The 18864-nt window shown below is 37.5% G+C and overlaps 1 protein-coding gene across 1 annotated transcript in view; it reads left to right on the top strand.

Moving 5' to 3' along the window:
* csmd1a (CUB and Sushi multiple domains 1a) overlaps positions 1-18864 on the top strand; it is a 371307-nt gene that overhangs the window by 316362 nt on the left and 36081 nt on the right. The window contains exons 42-58 of the mRNA XM_088414132.1: positions 319-435; positions 765-974; positions 2772-2960; positions 3531-3708; positions 7311-7456; positions 7707-7787; positions 8444-8557; positions 10303-10419; positions 11625-11696; positions 12422-12568; positions 13527-13715; positions 13890-14075; positions 14237-14434; positions 14533-14706; positions 15795-15968; positions 16302-16475; positions 17892-18080. Coding sequence (XP_088270258.1) covers positions 319-435; positions 765-974; positions 2772-2960; positions 3531-3708; positions 7311-7456; positions 7707-7787; positions 8444-8557; positions 10303-10419; positions 11625-11696; positions 12422-12568; positions 13527-13715; positions 13890-14075; positions 14237-14434; positions 14533-14706; positions 15795-15968; positions 16302-16475; positions 17892-18080 — 2655 coding nt within the window. The remainder of the gene's footprint in view (positions 1-318; positions 436-764; positions 975-2771; positions 2961-3530; positions 3709-7310; positions 7457-7706; positions 7788-8443; positions 8558-10302; positions 10420-11624; positions 11697-12421; positions 12569-13526; positions 13716-13889; positions 14076-14236; positions 14435-14532; positions 14707-15794; positions 15969-16301; positions 16476-17891; positions 18081-18864) is intronic.

Raw genomic sequence — 18864 nt, 5'->3', positions numbered from 1 at the left:
TCATGTAAAGTTGTGAATTTTACATGACCAACAGGCGAGCTGTGCTTGTTCATAATTTGAGCCTTTGGCAATGTAATTTCTAATCAACAGATAGTGTCAAAATATACTTTATTTTTATTTTGTACATGAAAAATAATATAGTATTGACTACAAATAGTATATAGAGAGAGAGTGAGAGAAGGATTTTTATGGCTAAATTGGTGGACTATCCTATTAAGGCTGTTTTGTATTGGCCATTTTGGATTGTTTTTTTAATATTAATTTTGTGGAAACGTGTTGCCTGGTTAACGCTACCATTTGTTTCCCTCATGCTGTCAGCTCGGTGCGGCGGTGTATTGTCAGAGGTCACGGGAGTGATCCTGAGTCCGGGTTTCCCCGGCAACTACCCCGGCAATCTGGACTGCACCTGGCAAATCATTTTGCCAACAGGATATGGTAAGTATTATGGGCTGGGGTCTACTCCTAGAGAGGGTGAGGTAGTGTCAGTACATCTTTTAGTGTAGTTTATAACACCAAATTAGCAGGAGTGACACAAAGCAAATTAAAAGCCTTATCACGTCTAATTAGAGGCAAGCGTGTGATGTGTTGTTTCAAATTTGACATTGATAACATCTGACTGTCAGCTTGAAATAATGCAAGAAACATGCTTTCTTTATGACTACAAATGCAGGATGATAAAAAAAATTAACATTTGAATCTATATTTGTCATACAGTATTTCAAAATGGCCGTAGAATTAAAATGTGTTTTCTGTTTTGACGGCAGGAGCCCATATTCAGTTCCAAAACTTTTCCTCTGAAGACAACCACGACTTCCTCGAGGTGCGGTCGGGACCTCAGCACAGCTCGTCTCTTATTGGACAGTTTACTGGTTCGCAAGTCCCGCCCTCTCTTCTCAGTACCACCCACCAGACCATCATTCACTTCTACAGTGACCATTCTGAGAACAGGATGGGGTTCAAACTCATTTATCAAGGTGAGTTCACCTTTGATTGTCACATCAATTGGTTTCCAAACAGAAAATGACACAATTTTTAATTAAAAGTGACAAAACCAAACAGATGAACCATCTGTCCAGTTTCACTCAACTCTGGTCAGAGTTCACTTATTGTTGTTTAGATGAAAAAAAAAACTGCTTCATTTCATGGGACGGATAGATAATGATTGATTAGCATCCAAGTGAAACTGCCATCTTTAGCTAATAGACAATATGATGAAATATTTACAGCTTTCACCGGTGGATGTGTTTTATTTTTTTTCCCTAATATGACTTTGTGACTTTGTTCTAATCACTGAAAAGTGATGTAATGTTAACAAAGCCCCCACGAGGGGCTGACATCTTGTCTACTTTACTCTTACCCTTGAGTGGTTCTCATCAAAAGCACAAAACATGTCGCTGTGGGCTTGCCTGCCAACATAACCTGGCTTGTTAAATGACACACAAGCTCACCTACATTTACATGCATGAGATAATTGCCCCTGTTTTCACCCTAATTTGCAACGGTCAAGTCCTGTCACCCTGATTCATGTCACTGCTAACTCCCATGGTCTGTACACAGAGTATTTTGAGCGTTGATACTGGATTAGGGGGAAATAAAATTGTTATTTCAATTTTATACTATATATATATATATATATATATATATATATATATATATATATATATATATATATATATATATATATATATATATATATATATATATATATATATATGCACAGTAGTTTTCCTCGTATGTGTGAGTGATGTATACAGAATGACACAATCAAATGAGAACAAATAAGGAATGTTTTTCATGGTACTGTGTGCTACACAGGAGCATATCCTTCCAAAAATAAACTTCCAAAAATGACTCCCTTTTCTATTTTCTGCTACAACTTGAATTCCAATCCATTATTGAGTGGCACTGTGACTAATTATACTGTACTGGATATGATGGGAACAACAAACTCAGTCAGTAAGAAAAAAAATGGATCAAAATCTTTTCAGAGTGATTTATCCTTATCTTTAGTGTGCCCCTTTGTTCCTTTCATCACACATGTATGTTGCTTATCAGTTGCTACATTATGAAATGTAGCAACCCATCAGATTACTGTGTATTTCATTCTTGAACATTATTTGTTGAAAGTCTCTCTTAAACATTGTCCTCCCCACTTCTCAAGTTGGTCCGCCACCTTTGTATATATACATTGGTTCCTGAAGGTATGTAGTTAATATTTTCCAACATCACCAAGATGATGTAAATTATGAGGGTTCTGTGTTACTTTTTTTTTTTAAAATCCTGTCACATAGAGCTTTATAGTCCAAATGTGCTGATATTCATGTCATTTGGAAGGATTATTTTAGATGTTTCGAATCTGGACACATTAAGTTTAGCAAACACTAAATGGTAGTACATGTGTTCCGGTGCACATATTTCATCTTTTTTTTTTATCTTCTCCAAATTGCTCTTCCATTACTGAACATATTTACTTCCAATCTAGTAAATTTTCTAATCAATCATGCCTGATGTTGTTCCTGACTTTTAATGTTGCGTTGCTTGAAGCCCATATTGCAAATAAATGCATCCTATACCTCCCGGGTAACATTATGTACCTGCCAATGTCAATCAGTGTTATTTTGTTCACTCTGGACTGGTTTTGATCCAGTTTTTGTTGCGGGCTGACTTTATTTTGCCCATCACATTGTATTTTGCCAATATCATTGTGTATGTGTAATAGGTTTACATTCATTTTTGAACATGTTATGTACTAAAGCGATGTCTGTCTTTAGCCTATCAACTTCAAAACTGCCAGGATCCCTCTCCTTTCACCAATGGTGACATCATCAACAGTGACTACAGTGCTGGCCGGTCAATAACATTCCTGTGTTATCCTGGCTATGTTTTGATTGGACATCCAGTCTTGACATGTCTACATGGGACCAACCGGAAGTGGAACCACCCATTTCCACGCTGCGAGGGTAAGCGCAACCTATATCGTGCATTAAAATCTTATTTGTGAGTACTGATGGAATATGTTATTTTTTAGATTAGTTAAAAAAAATAAAAAAAAAAAAAAAATATATATATATATATATATATATATATATATATATATATATATATATATATATATATATATATATACATATATATATATTTAAATTCCATGAAATGGGAGAATATCGCTCCTCTATTTTTAGTTCAGGTGTTTTAGGTCTGCTTAGATTTAGCTCACCTTCCCACGGTGGATGTCATGTTGTATTGAACATACTGACACAAAATAATTAGCACCTCTGCTGTTTGCAGCCCAGTCAAGCACGTTGTGTTGCTTTGGTTGATTCAAGAACATGGAACATAAAAAATCCAAAATCACTACATTATAATCCACCAAGTTGTAATTCATTATAATTCCTGTTCCTACTTGAGGGGTAGCTTTTTGCTAGAGGCTCTCTTTATGCAAGTTTCTCTCAAGTCTTAAAGGGCCAGCATGATTTAAAATTGTCTTTTAGTTTCAAATAAAGCCTCTTTTTATGACTCTGTCTTTACAGCACCCTGTGGCTACAATGTCACAGCTGAAAATGGGACCATTTATTCGCCTCAATACCCCAATGAATACCCCAACTCCCAAGACTGTAGCTGGCTCATCTCCGTTCCCCACGGACATGGAGTTTACATCAACTTTACCTTGTTGCAAACTGAGCCTGTCACTGATTACATTGCTGTATGGTAGGTGTGAACACACTGGAACACATAAAGAAAATGTAATCCTTTTGATCTAAGGAAATACATTGCTCCATACTGGCTTTTCATGCGGCTAAAAACATCATGAAAACCGTATACATATTTTGACAGCCTTTCGGTATGATGCATTGCAGCTCTATGAACCAGACTGTTGAAACATCTCATTACAGGTGGACGTGTATCAAATTTTATAGCTGCAAGTATATGAGTCCCATTGTCCTGGTTGTTCTTTGGTGGATTTTCTGGGATCCCAACTACATATCCTCCTGATGCATACTCTAGTTTATGCACACCCTGGCTCTACTGTAGCTATAATAGGATTCAATGTGGAGCTAAGATTGTAATACAGGGAGTGTGAGTGCAATGCATTTACAATGGGACTGCTGACCAATTTAATCTGAGTCAGTGGACCGGCCACGACAGAGCCCAAGAGCCCAGACAGTCTCGGTAACTCTGGTAGCAATGATCAGATTCAGTGGGGAGTGGGGAATGTAATGAAAGGAGTACTGGAGCTGGTTTGCCAAATCCAGAGGGACAGGGCAACATCTGACATGTGTGGCTCACCTCTGGACACTATTCCCAGTTACTCGATGCATGTTGGTAAATTTATTTTGAGTGATACGGAAATCAAATGGAACTAGTCCAACCATTTAATTTGATGATGTACGATTCAAGCTGTAAAGCGAGCAGTTCAAATGCATATTCAATCCAGCTGGTGAGCACATGCTTTCGATGTTGCTGCCCTTCTGTGTCTATTGGTACACTACACGTAAGGAGGAGCCCACCACAATGTAAATCAACAATTGTACCAGTAGTGTAACAAGATATGATATCATCCGTGTTTCACATGCATTGAAATACATTGAAACAAACCACTCGTGTTGTCTATGTTGCCCCTTTCACTGTGAGTGCAAAAATACATTAAAAAAAAGATAAAAGTTGCATTTAATGATGCGCCAAAAAAATGTTCATGGCTTCTAAAGGCCCAAATGACAATCGCATTTTTGCAATGCTTATTGGTCCTTCACAGTAGTGACGATTAGGGCTCTTTGATTTATCAAGTGTGCTGGAGGATCGCTCTGTAACGTAAACTAAGAGGGTTAACAATTGGGATCCAGTAAAGGATCCTGCTCAGTGAATACTTTGGGCAAATGGTTCTGTTGAATATCAAGATCCACTCTGGAGTGTGAGAAAACAAATAGCATTTGCGAATCTCTTCCTTCAATTCACTCCTCTGCACCCAGAGTTTACTTATTTGCACACACTACTACCTATTACTAAACTGTAGGTACAGATTGGTAAACCATTTACTAATCTGCTCTTATCATTACAGATGACTAAATTGTAGTTACAGATTAATAAACTACTGGCACAGACTACTAAACTGATTATGATTAGATTCATATTTTTTCCTCATATTATTGTAGAATACACACGTTCAAATGTTTTTTGCTATCTTGACAAAGGCATCTCAAATACATGTAAAAAACCTCAAAACTAAAATTTGAACAAAAAATGCACAACGTGTTACCTTTAAAACCTCTTATCTAAGCATAGTTTGCTTCAATTTATGTGAAGCACACTGTAAAAAATTGCTTCTCCAACTTAATATCGCTTCTCATGCAAGTCCTTTTTTTAGCATCTGTTCGGGCTTCTCCCTTCACCAGTCCTCTTTTGTTCCGTGTTCTCATTAATCATACGAGTGCTGAATGTCGCGTCTTGTACATTGCTATGTTCTTCATATCGCACTGATTTGTGCTTGCTGCCTTTTGGCCCAGCATGCCCATTAACTCCTGGGGAACGGTGGCAGCAACTGCATCCAAATGTCAGGCGATGTTGCCAAACTTTCCCTGTTGTGTTTTGCCCGCTACCGAATGACACCATCACACTGTTAGTGGGAGATTATTCACAGGCGCATACAGTTGTGATGTGAAATGTCAAAACTTAACATGAGTAAGGATGTTGTATTCATTTTGGAACTATTTGCACTATTATCCATTTTAAGCATAATACTAGACTTGCTTGTGTTTTGAATTCTTGTCATGTTGGGACTTTTTTGGCCATCCCTTGATTTAAGAAGAATTCCAATATTTTAGAATATTTGAGGTCTTTTTCTTCTACTATACTGTTAAAAAACAATAGATTCAATCTATTGAACAAGCTGCATGCTCATGATGATTCTAGAGTGACTTTTCACCCCAACTGTACAAAATCGATGTGACAGAATCAAATCCAATCATTGTCATAGTGATTGCTCATGCATTTATTTAGCAAGACAAAGGTGTTGGACTTACAGTAAATTCTCTACCCTGCATTCCTACGAGCTAGAAAAGTTGACACACATGATGTATAGTGCTATGGAAATATTATGCAGATATTTCACATTTGAATCTCCCTTTACCCTGAGTGTTGTTGTCACAATTCCAAATTCTCACATGTACGTTTTGCATATCCAGCAAAGGCATTAGTTTACTTTGACATTATTTTAGAGCGTACATTCATCTTATTGTCTTTTTAATGTATGGACATATCTTAAACTTGATGATGAAATACATGAAGAATATGTACAGTACTATAGAGTCTATGATTCCTGTTAGTATGGTATTTGGGGTAGGCTAATGTTAAAGAAAAAAATCAAAACTAGCTCAGAAGCTTGTACCATGCACTAGATGGAAGATACGCCCAGAGATATGACCACCCAGCTCCAGCTAAGTGGAGGTTTTTATTGAGCTAAATGAGAATTTCTGCACTTTTCAAAACTAAGCATGAATTATAGATACAAGCCACCCAAGAATCTATTAAATGAAATTGTATAAAATAAAGAGGTGCTTGGTAATAAATACTGTGTTTGTGTGAGTTTCAGGCAAAAAAAAACAAGATCTACTCAACACTCCATATTCAATTTGTACTCAAATAGACAAATAGTACACTTTGATTCACTAAATGAGTTCCAACACCTACGGAGGGCCTTGAATTATTGAGCAGCCAAGAGATTCCAGGCACTCTTTTTGAATTAAAATTTTATAAGCCTTGTTTAATCCAAATGCACGCTCATTAAAAACAAAAAAGGTGCATTTAGTAACTTTCGAAATTGTAACCTTTCAACAACATTCAATATTTAATGAACTAAGTTAAGCCTTTAATCCACAGGCTTTGTTCAACGTACTTGTTTGGAAAAGGGTGAAAATGCAAACAAAGATACCAAAATCTAAATCGCTGCCACCCCAGACCTAGATATAGCTTCTCATTTGTGCCTTGTTTCATTGCAAAGCAGTAAATATTTTGTTAAAATTGGACAGCAAATGCAACTCGATGGCAGCAAATTAAAGTTATGTCAGAGGAGGTAATAATACTAAAAGAGCATCTGGTTATACTTAATTATTTTGCAGTGTGTCATTTTGTGATTTTAAGGGCTCGACTTGTTCACACTGAGTGATGGTGGGGTGAGTGTAAATTGAGATCGTCAAAATGTCTCACTTTTTTTGGTCTCAAACACCGTATGTACAGAATAAAAAAGCTTCTGCTTGTGCAATCAGTTTTATTTTCTTTGTCACATGATGTCGTTCTCCCACCTGGTCCTCCTGCAGGGATGGTCCGGATGCATCAAGTCCTCAGCTTGGAGTCTTTAGTGGCAACACGGCCTTAGAGTCTGCTTACAGCTCCAGCTCCAAGGTGCTGATCCGCTTTCACTCGGACTTTTCAACCGGAGGATTCTTCATACTCAACTTCCACGGTACACAAAAAAATCCTTCTTTTGTTTAAACTCTGTGCTGCCCAAGCTTTTTGTTTGGGGGTTATGCTACAACACACGACATGTTTCCATCAAGTTTTCCTTCCCGTGGACTTCTTAGAACTGTTTCTGGTGCAAAAGCATCACATAAAATTATAACTATGCAAATGCATTTTTTGGAGTATTCTGTATTCTTTAATCAAACTGTAAACTTATTTATTAATATTTATAATTTTGTTATGCTTCCTTCTAGCCTACCGCTTAAAAAAATGCCCTTCCCCCCCTGTAGTGGAGAACGCTGACATAATCTTTGAGGATGAGGACTTCCTAATAGGTAATACAGTACTCCAGATGTTTTTTTTTAATCTTTTTTTTTAATGCATTGTTTCACAGCTAATGCCATATAATACTCAGCCATCTATCCTCCATTAGAGCATAGATTTTCACTGTGATTAAATATGTGCTGAGGCTTTGAAAGGCATCGTTTTGAGGGAAAATATCACTTGTCAAGACCTCTCTTTTCCCTCAGCACTAGGTTGTGCAATGTGCTCAAAGCCTATTGCTTTTCAGCCTGTGACCTTTTAAATCAACCTGAGGTGTAATTTTGAACATAAACTGACAGCAAACATCAATTTTCCCTGTCAGAAGTATGCAGGATGTAGTCTTCTCCGGTAAAATCTTATCATTTCCATGTGCAAAGCATCAAAACTGTGACCAAAACCTTTTTGCCAGACAGGAAATTCATTAATATTTTAGAACCAGGGAGAAAAAAAAACAAAAAAAAAAACTGTTGCTCTTATAATAAGATGCAGGCAGATCAATGCATTTCAAAATTAGAATAATAAATGTTTTCTGACATGTAGCTAAACACAAACGATAATTATGTTTTTGACAGGATATTATTTTAATATCCGCCCAAGTTTATTTTTTGACCTACCCTTGGCAAATGAATTAAGCATGAACATGTATTTATTTATTTCTCCCTCCCAGGTGATATTGTAGCTTATCGTTGTCTTCCTGGATACACACTCGTTGGAAAGGCGGAGCTCATGTGCACGCTCAATTCCCATTTACTGTTTGAGGCTCCACCGCCCACATGTCAAGGTAAGGTAGCATGCACTGACTTCTTTATAATACATTAAAACTAAATGATTTAGTTTAACAAATGAGGGGACATTAGAGCCTCACTTACGGTGAAATATAATACATCAACATGTACATCTCATGTACATGTATCGGTATAATGGCATCATGTATAAAGATGTAATATTATGAGCGCAAATAATTGACTTTAGTGGGTCTTGTCAAGTCGCGGCTTTGAATATAATAATAAAAAAAATGTCACATCAAAATCATCATAAGTATGGGTTCCACTTTATGAATGTTTTTTTATGTGTTTGTGCTTATTGGAAGACCTACAAACACCGAGAATATATGTTTCTGTTTCTTGACAATGGGATTGGAAACAGATATCAAGTTATTTTTGCAAATATTTTCCTAATTTTATGGACTTTAGCAAGCTAACTAAAAGTTAAGATGAATAGAGCAGCCGCATGCTCTAGAAAAGCAATGCAAACTGTAAATTATCGTACTTTTTTTGGGTAATTTCTGTTAAAATCTAGTACACACTAATCCTTTTGCATTAGAAACACACACTATTCTCGTCTGGGACATTAGTCATGCCTCTGCCAGTGCTGCAAAGATGGGAAATTATTTCACTCTCCTCCAAAAATATAATTGCATTATTTTGCAATAATTATTGTGAAACAATGCAATATAAATAAAAAAAAAATTCCATTATAACCCAAACGTTTAGCAATAAAACACAAAAGTACTTAGTTATAATGTAATACTATTGCAAAATATCACAATAACTATAATTATTACTGGTTTATTGTAAAGTATTGCGTCATCAAATAATGCATGATGTCTCCTGACGCGCCCCTTAAATTTTGGAGTATGTCAGTTAAATATCCTACATCAAGGAAAAAGACCAGAGGATTGAAAAAAAGAAATAAAAAACAAATTAAAAAAATTGTTTTGTGGAAAAAGTAATTAAAGTTTTTATCCTACATTTTAAGATTTTCCTGATCTTAATACGTTAAAAGTTGCTTTTTCACTCAATTTGCAAAACCTTGTTCCAAAACATTACCATGTGCAAAAGTATCACCTTATATCATTAAAAGCTGTTTCCACTTCCTGACATTTAATGTATTTATATTTCTTCTTAAACACATGTATAATTGATTTCTCTTTCTTTTTAAACTTGTTCTGAAAATCATTTACACAGTGTCACAGCATTAGGATGCTATAGAAAAACACTTTATACGTTATCAACACATGTCTGAAAATGACCTTCATCTTGCAGAAAAAGCATTGCTGAGAGGCCCGGCCTTTGTCGTTGCTCTAGCCTTTGTGTTTAAAAGCTAGAACAGTGTGCTTTCATAGTGGCATCATGCAACTTAAGTGCTACTTTGGCACAATTAAAGTTCACCTCCTTTTTATGTGGAAGTGTTTAGTCATCACACTTGGAGATGGAGCTGTATGTCCTGTCTACTTCTTGCTTGTACTCAAGGCTGCTGAATGGATTGAAAAGAAAACATCCACACACTTTGTTTGATCATCAGACATCCGGTGTTAACGGTTGTTAATGTGAATAATTCCCTTTTTTTTCTTTTCAAAAGGATAAGTATGCAGCGTGTCAACAGGAACACAATCTTGAATGAAATGGAAAAAAAAAAAAAAAGACTCTGGACAACTCACGCTGTCGTGCTTCAAAATGCAGTTTGCACAATAACATTTTTACTTCAGATGGCTTATAACTTACAAGTGTATCCTTCCAACTCTAGCCCAGTGTCCAGCCAATGAGGAGAGGTTTTCTTCATCGGGAGTCATTTTGAGTCCCATGTTCCCCAACAACTATCCCAACAGCCAGACCTGTTCCTGGCTTCTTCGCATGCTTCCAGGTGCACTTAACAGAATTTTACTCATTATGTTAACAATCACCTATCATCATTATGTACACTTGTATTCAGTGAGATCCAATAAATTCTCCCATTCAGACCTAAAACAAGTCCTTGAGTAATTTGAGTGCCCAGGTTAAGAAAACTGCTCAAAGCATTTCTTCTTGCTCTGAACACCTGCTTACTAGTGTGCACATCAGAAAAAAATATGTAAATCCATTTGCACAACAGTACATGAAAGAAACACAATGACAAGGCCAACTTAAAAAAAGAATTATTTTACAAATAATAGGTACATTGATTTTTTGCAGTGATTTCATCTTGAAGTTGTTTCCGGCAGCGTGTTGTGGCATAACATCTTGACTCATCTCTCTACTCCAAATGTTGTTTCTGACTTTTAGTACAAACGGTGTTTGTTTGAAATCACGATTAATTAACAGCTCCAGGTATTAACACACAACTTAATTAAGCGAACATTGACATTGACCTACCTCACCTGTTGCCAGTGTTTACCAATGTCTCCGACTCCGTTATAGTTGCATCTGGCGTAAATTAGCCGCTAGCTCGCAATGGGAGTCTTCTTTCACATCAGACTCAAGCAAGCATGCAATGTTGTTAGCAATAACAAAAGTTAGTAAAGCTAGCGGATAAGCGGCTAAAGAAAATGGATGGATAGTAAAGCTAGTAGAAGCTTATGTTTCTAGAGATGAAAGTAGTGTGCTGTTGAGTTCCGTTTAAATTGATTTTTTTAAAAACTGTTGATCATGAAAATTTTATAAAAGTCGGTCATTCATAAGTAATTGGAAATGTGTTATTTGGTCTTCTGTGTTTATAATCATCCAAATTCTCAATATTTGATTAGGATTTCTGTAGGATATCCAAACACCAAAAAAGCTTGATCACCTGCTTCCTCTACACTTTTGAAATGATTTAACAGGAGGCGCATCATTATAGTTGTAGTTTGCAGTAATGTAGGTGTGCACTTCACACATCACGTTGATAAATCTTTCGATTGTTTGTCCCTCATATCATGTTGCTAAATAAAGGAGCAAAAATGTGCAGCGCAGTTCTGCAACCGTAATGAAAAATATGTTGAATGAATAATTTGCTTTTGCCATGTATTGGATCTCATTCGAAAACACAGGTACAGTATACCTCATTGCATTTGTTTGATGTGCTCAAAGTTAAATTGCCTTCTTATGTCACAGGTTACATCATCAATATCTACGTGGAGATTTTCCACAGTGAGAAGCAGTTTGACGAGCTGGAAATTTTTGACGGTCAGCATAGCCCAACCTTTATCTTGTCTCATACACACACACGTGCACACGCACATACAAACACTACAGCGCACACACTCACATTTTTCCTTTGCATAACGCTTTGCGAAAAACATCACCACTGCTAATAAGATTCAAGGTAGTTAATTCTAATTTGCAGTGTGTGAAATTTCTCCCCAGGAGATCCAAATCTGTTACGTATTAATAAATCTAAAAGTTTGTGTGCATGTGTATGCCCATGTGTTTGTTTATTATAGATAGTTGAGAACTTTGTTTTACAAATTCACTTTTATAACACTGCACAAAATCAACAATGATTGAGAACAATCAAAGTAATAAACTGCATATCTGTCAGATTATTTTACTATATCAAAATTAAAAAAAAAAATCATTTTTAGGGTATGGCATTTTTGTGTAAGACATTTTGCACCTTTGTGCTATGACTGACAACATGATGTCTGTAGAGGACGCTAGTTTTCCATAGCTTGATGAATGCCATGACAAAAAGCAACAAAAAGAACACATTCAATATTAATAATATGTACATAAAATTTAAATATACTCAAAGGCTTCATTTGTTTGGTTTGCTCATTCCTGCACAGATATTCTTATAATTATTTTAGGATTATGAGTGTAATGGGAGTGTTGCACGAGGGAACAAAATAGGATTGACTATGTACACCATGGTTGTTTGACGGGATGATTTATTCATCCGTACCCTGCAGGGTCTTCGGGACAGAGCCCTTTGCTCGTGGCTCTCAGTGGGAATCATTCATCTCAACTCAACTTCACCTCCAAAACCAATCAGCTTTACCTACGCTGGTCCACTGACCATGCAACCAACAAGAAAGGATTCAAGATAAGATACTCAGGTACATTTTGTGAATGATACAATATTTAAAGTTATCGGGAGGGGGAATTTGGTCTTTTTATTGGTAAATGTGACTACATTGACTATTGCTAGCAAACAATAATCAATGTTTAGATTTGGGTCCCTTCCAATTAATGATACGGTTTAACCCTGTGCGGTATTTTGTTCGATTCATTGATCTTTACTTCAAATGCATTACACATCAAGACTAAAGCATTGAAAAAAAAAAAAACAGACCAAGGAGCTGAAATGTCACCCAGGTTGTGACAACACATTGAATTTCAACATAGAACAACCGCTTATTTATCACTTATTACCAGGAGTGTGCCATCCCTTGATTGAAATACTCTATGAATGATGTGGAGGAAAATGACACAACAATGGCCAAAATACTAAACAAGATTTAAGTAAAGTTACCTAACTGCCATTCTATATTATAATTGTGTGCAAAACGTAACCTAAATGTTTTTTTTTTTAATTGTAAACATATGGTGAGATTTGATCATTAAACGTTTAAATGCTACATTTCATTGTTTTGAATGACAGGAATTAACGACATAATCTATCAATCCCCTTGCCACCAAGGCAGAAGACTATAGCTCTATTTTTTTTCCAATTTAGTTTCAAATATCATTGTTTTGTAGTAAGCAGGCTACTTGAAGCCCTTGGCCTCTATACCCTTAACTATGTGGGTTGTATAACATGTTACAGAGAGAGTAGACACATTTTCAAGCAAGGTTCGTGAAAAACTAAAGGCCATATGAGTCATTTAAAAGAGGCTGATGTAAGATACTTCTTGAAAAGATAACTATCCGACATGGAAATAATGATTACTGACTCACTTTGTTGTTATGTGTGGGAGCATCATTTCGCCCACCTTAAAAAAAAGTTTGCTTTTTGTATCCTAGACCATACTGATTCTTTCTTTCCTTTGGCTTCTTCTTTCATTGTCTCTCCAGCTGCGTACTGTAGTATTAATGATCCCCCAGCGAATGGGGGCGTTGTCAATCGCACCAATGTCCACCCAGGCAGCAGACTCCAGTTCTACTGTAACCATGGTTACCGCCTGGTTGGCTCAATGAATTCCACCTGTAGACTCCACCCCAATGGGCTATTTCAATGGGACACGCCTCCACCATACTGTCAAGGTAATATTGTCAACATCTCTGAGTATGCTTTTCTTTGAAATAGGAGTGACCCGACTTGCATTTTTTTTTTTAACGATTAATCTCATATTCAAAACACTCCTGTAAAATAGTCTTAAAAGGCCCAATTGACCTCACATTACTTTACTTTTAGTCACTTTTATTTGTGGTTGGCAGCTATCTCCTGCGGGATCCCTCAGTCACCAGGCAATGGCAGCTTCTATGCCTATCACTACAATGTGGGCAGTCAGGTGACCTATCACTGTAAACATGGTTATCACCTTGACCCCAGTCTGCCAGCCATGGCAATGTGTTTGGAAGATGGCAGCTGGAGTAATTCTGCCTCGCCCCCAAAGTGTCTCTGTAAGTATTACTTGTTGTAACTACTGCTATTTCCTATCTTGATCATCTTGGTCTTGAAATAGCTAACTTCATGTCATTAAAGCAATGTCACAGCCTAAGCCACAATCATTGCAGGCACACGTCATGAATTCAGTTCTCATGACCTTCCATGTATTTCCCAGCCATTCACTGTCCCAGTATTGAGGGGGCCTTGTCTGATCACATGACCTACCGTCTGCTCTCCGGTACACTGGGAGAGTTTGGCTCCTTGGTCATGTTGGAATGCTCTGCCGGGTACTCTTTCGGGGCGGGACATCGTACACTAGGCTGCCTTGCCAATGGGACTTGGGAGGGATCAGATGACCCAGCTACATGCAAGAGTAAGTCTAATACGTAATGCTCTTAGTTCTTGTACTATTTTTTTAATATATTATTACAAAATATTATATTGGTATTAAATACAAATTTTGTTTGACAGTCTTGTCCTGCGGGGATCTCCCCTCTCCACCATTTGGCACCAAACTTGGAACACTGACCACGTTTGGTGCAACTGCAATCTTTATGTGTAACCATGGTTACACGTTGGTGGGGTCCCATGTCAGAGAATGTGGAGCCAATGGTCTGTGGAGTGGTTCGGAAACAAAGTGTCTTGGTAAGTCTAAATAAATCTACATATAGTTTCTAGAATTCCAGTAGTAAGTGAGCCCATCTCAGCTGACATTTGGGCAAGTCAGTGGCAAAGCACATACTGTAAAGGCAAACATCCACTGATACTTTAAGGCAATAAAATCTGTGTTTAAACCAGTGATTCTCAATTATTTTTGACGTTTAAGATAACGTGCATTTTTGGAATTTTGGTTTTTGGAATATGGGATAGAAATGAGGTACCGGGAGAAAACACAAACATAGAGCATGCCCACTGCATAGGAAGGCTACAGTGGAGATTCAAACCCTGAACCTTCGGACTGTGAAGCAGACATGCAAACCATTTGCTTTGTATTCCATTCAGCCCGCCTTTTTCCCAGTCTTAAATCTTCATCTTACCGAGAGGTTTTAGAAGACATTTTTTTGTTCCCAGCACACAGACCAAGAGCAAGATCCACAAAGACATGCTTGGTTGAGTCTGATCTGAAAGAAGACTCCCATCAAAAACATTTGAAATGTATGAGAACAGAGATCGTGAGACAGGCCTTCTTTCAGGTTCAACATTAGTGACCTCTGTTCTTCACGCTGAATAGACAAAGCATTCCAAAGACGCTCTCCAGCATATTTTAGAAAAGCTTTCATATTGCTGATGTCCATGAACAGTGGTGAAAACTCAATGTACACTTACAAGTATGATAGCAGGTTGTTCCAATAATTTTGGCGACACATGAAACACAGTTGCTCTGTGTGTCTGGCTGAGGTAATTGTAAATGAGATAAAACAAAAACAAGAATCTGTTCACATGCTCCAGTTGACTTAAATTCGCTTACTGATGCATTTGTATCACTTAATGTCCTATTCACCCTTAAAGCCTTGACTCAAGATTATATAAAGTGATATTTAATGTTTTAGCCCAAATGTGTCATATGCAAATGAAGCGTGTGTCACCATCACAGTGCTTTCTCTAGAGAGAGAAAGTTATTCGGGAAGGTGAATGAAACAAAATAAATACATTGATGCGAGCTTTTACTTTCTTATTTTGCACGCATCTTTTGATGTATTATTCCAATGACGTGGATTTTTTTTTTCTTCAAGCTGGCCACTGTGACTCACCAAATCCTATCGTGAATGGGCACATTAGCGGTGATGGCTCAAGTTACCGCGACACAGTGGTGTACCAGTGCATGCTGGGATATCGCCTGATTGGCACATCAGTCAGAATCTGCCAACAAGACCATCGGTGGTCTGGAACAACACCTGTTTGCGTCCGTAAGTCCTTAATAATGCAGAAATGCATATCAGTGTTTAGCGATAGTCTCCTTTTACATTAGAGAAATACAAAATGGTTCTGAGGATAAGTATCAACTATAATTCACTTTTTCATTACAATATGAGGTACGGTACACCTGCATGATCTATAATAGTAATTTCAAAATCAATGTTAATATCTTTATGACTGTCAGTGATAATATTTGATATAACTCCTGTTAGCTTGAATCCCATTGCGCAGATGTACCTAATAAAGTGTAAGATGCGTTTAGTTTTGTTACCATTGATCTTTCAATGACAATTTTCTAACATCTCCATTTTCCATACATTCAGCCATAACGTGCGGTCACCCCGGCAACCCAGCCAACGGGCGGACTAATGGCAGCGAATTCAACCTCAACGATGTGGTCAACTTCACCTGTAATAAAGGTTACATCCTGAGTGGAAGCGCACGTGCTCAGTGTCGACTCAACGGGCAGTGGAGCAGCCCCCTGCCTCTCTGCAAAGGTATGAAATCAATTTACAGCTAGCCTGAAAAATGTATCTGCTGTATTGTGCTGATATGCAGTTGTCTTAGTACTAAATAATTAATATGCCAAAATTATCATCAATTTTCAAATTTAGGCTCACAGTGTATATAGTATTATTGTTATGATGGTCTTATTGGCTCTCATTTGTGCAGGTAAAGTGGTTTCCTGACTTTTTAGCAGGCAGCATGTTCCATTTTCACTCAGTCAAAGTTTGTGTTGTGTGTATGTGTGTATATGTAAATGTGTATGTGAAAGTGACTGTCCAGTATAGTCTTGGATATATATACAGGTGTACCTAATATTTTGAAAAGTGTGAGTTCCCATATTACTTGTGAAACTCAACTTGCGAATTCATCTTTGTACTCACAGTATACAATACAGTTCAAAAGACGAATTCTACTTGGCTTATAATGCCTGGATGTAACATTACCAACCCCCACTGACCTTGTTGTGGTGTAGCAGTTATGATGTATTAAATTGTGCAAACACCCAGGCGCTACGCTTGGTCGCAGATGGTTGGCAGGTCGATACAGCAGAGTTGCATACGTCTGTCTTCCATTCAAGGAATTTATCCAACCCCCCTCACTTTTTGCTTTTCAGCAGCAGCTGTCAATTAGGAGGCTTTTTTTTTTTTGTTCCCCTTGGGTGCCCACACATGCGTACGCTCACACACATACACATATTCATATTTTATGTTTCCCCCTAGACTTGAATCCGAGTCAATGTCAGTCTCCCCAGTGACAATGCAGGAAACAAATGGGCACTTTTTGGCTGAAGTTAAACCCAAAGACTGTTTAACAAAATGGACCAGCTACCTTGAAGAGTGCTTCAATGCTGGTGTTTTTTTTTAGTGGGCAATAGAGGGCAACTCTCAGAATAATTAATCACTCGTTTTGTATGTAAATATATAGTGGCAGGAAAATCTACAAAGACAAAATGGGGACTTCATGAAATAAATTAATAAAAACAACTTAATTTCCACATTCATTGAAAAACAGAACTTTTTATTCCAAATCGGCATTGAAGAAAACAATGTGTTATGATTTGTTTGTTGGCTTGATCTGTAACATCATAACATGTTGATCTTTGTTTTTCAAAGTCAAAGCAGATGTTTCCAAATGTCTTATTTTGATTCAACACGATGATAATCCACCTCAAATAAAAAAAAAAAAACAACCCTCCTTTAAAATCGTTGCACCTGCAATGTTGACAGTTATAAACATTCATTGTGTGAATCTTCAACGCTAGTTCCAACTGACCTTGAGTTGCACAATGACATTATTGTCAATCGGCAGTGTTTTGGCACTTCAACTCCATCGTCAGTTCCTTTAAAAGAACTCCACAAACTGTCAAATTCCTGTTTCTAACTTCATTTATCGTCCTTTCTCACCAGTGGTGAACTGTTCTGATCCCGGGCATGTGGAGAATGGAGTGCGACAGTCTGGACTACGGTACCCAGAAATCTTTAGCTACGGCATCACCGTGGCCATCCACTGCAAACGAGGCTTCTACCTGCTCGGCTCGGCGCTCCTCACCTGCCTACATGATGGACGCTGGGACAGGCCGACCCCTCGGTGCTTAGGTGAGGATAAGCAGTTAATCCTCATTCGAATATTTCACAGTACATTAAAAACATCTTTCCTCAACTAACACTCTAAAATTGTCACTCCAAATTATTTTAATGAATATTAATACTAAATGGTGGATGGAGGGTGACTGTATCGTTTTTGTTTTATTGCCTTTCTGAAAGGTTTTTAAGGTTCTTTGTATGCTAATTCATATAACTACATGCTGCTATGCCTGGATAGGGGCTAGATCCTCTATGTTGTCTGAGATAAATAGCATTTTGAAGTAACCAAGACAAAGAACATGAGTGGGATCAAAGGAGAGCCAGGAAGTAATGAATTGTTCATGTGGGATTTAACGTGAGGACAGGTTTAAAGAAAAACATAAAAGAAGGAGGACATATCTGTCCAATCAAACTGTTAAACAGACCTTCAAAGGACCCTTTGAGACTTAGTTGCAGAGGGCTTAAATTGGTCCTTTAAAGTTGTGGGAGTATATTTTATGTTATGGCATTATGACAATGGTAAAATTGAAACACTCCCTGGGTCGGCGCACTGTGGCAGTTGGTGCTGACCTCCCCCAGGGCAGTTTTTGGGGTATGGAGTCTCAAGTTTTAAATGCAGTATTTTGCTGGGTGCTTACATCCAATTGCAACACAATGCGTTAGATTCAGCAATACATGTTTGTTGTTGTTGTTTTTTTGTGCATTTGTTGACATCTCCAAAAATAATCAATGGTTTTATTTCTGTCACTTCATATGTCTGTGCTTCTGACACTTCCCAAATTCTCCGTGGTGAAAA

The sequence above is a fragment of the Hippichthys cyanospilos genome, chromosome 4 (genome assembly GCF_059441005.1).
Source record: "Hippichthys cyanospilos isolate Australia breed blue-spotted pipefish chromosome 4, RoL_Hcya_1.0, whole genome shotgun sequence".
NCBI lineage: Eukaryota > Metazoa > Chordata > Actinopteri > Syngnathiformes > Syngnathidae > Hippichthys > Hippichthys cyanospilos.
The sequence above is the reverse complement of the archived record's forward strand: the minus strand, read 5'-3'. Positions and strand labels throughout refer to the sequence as shown.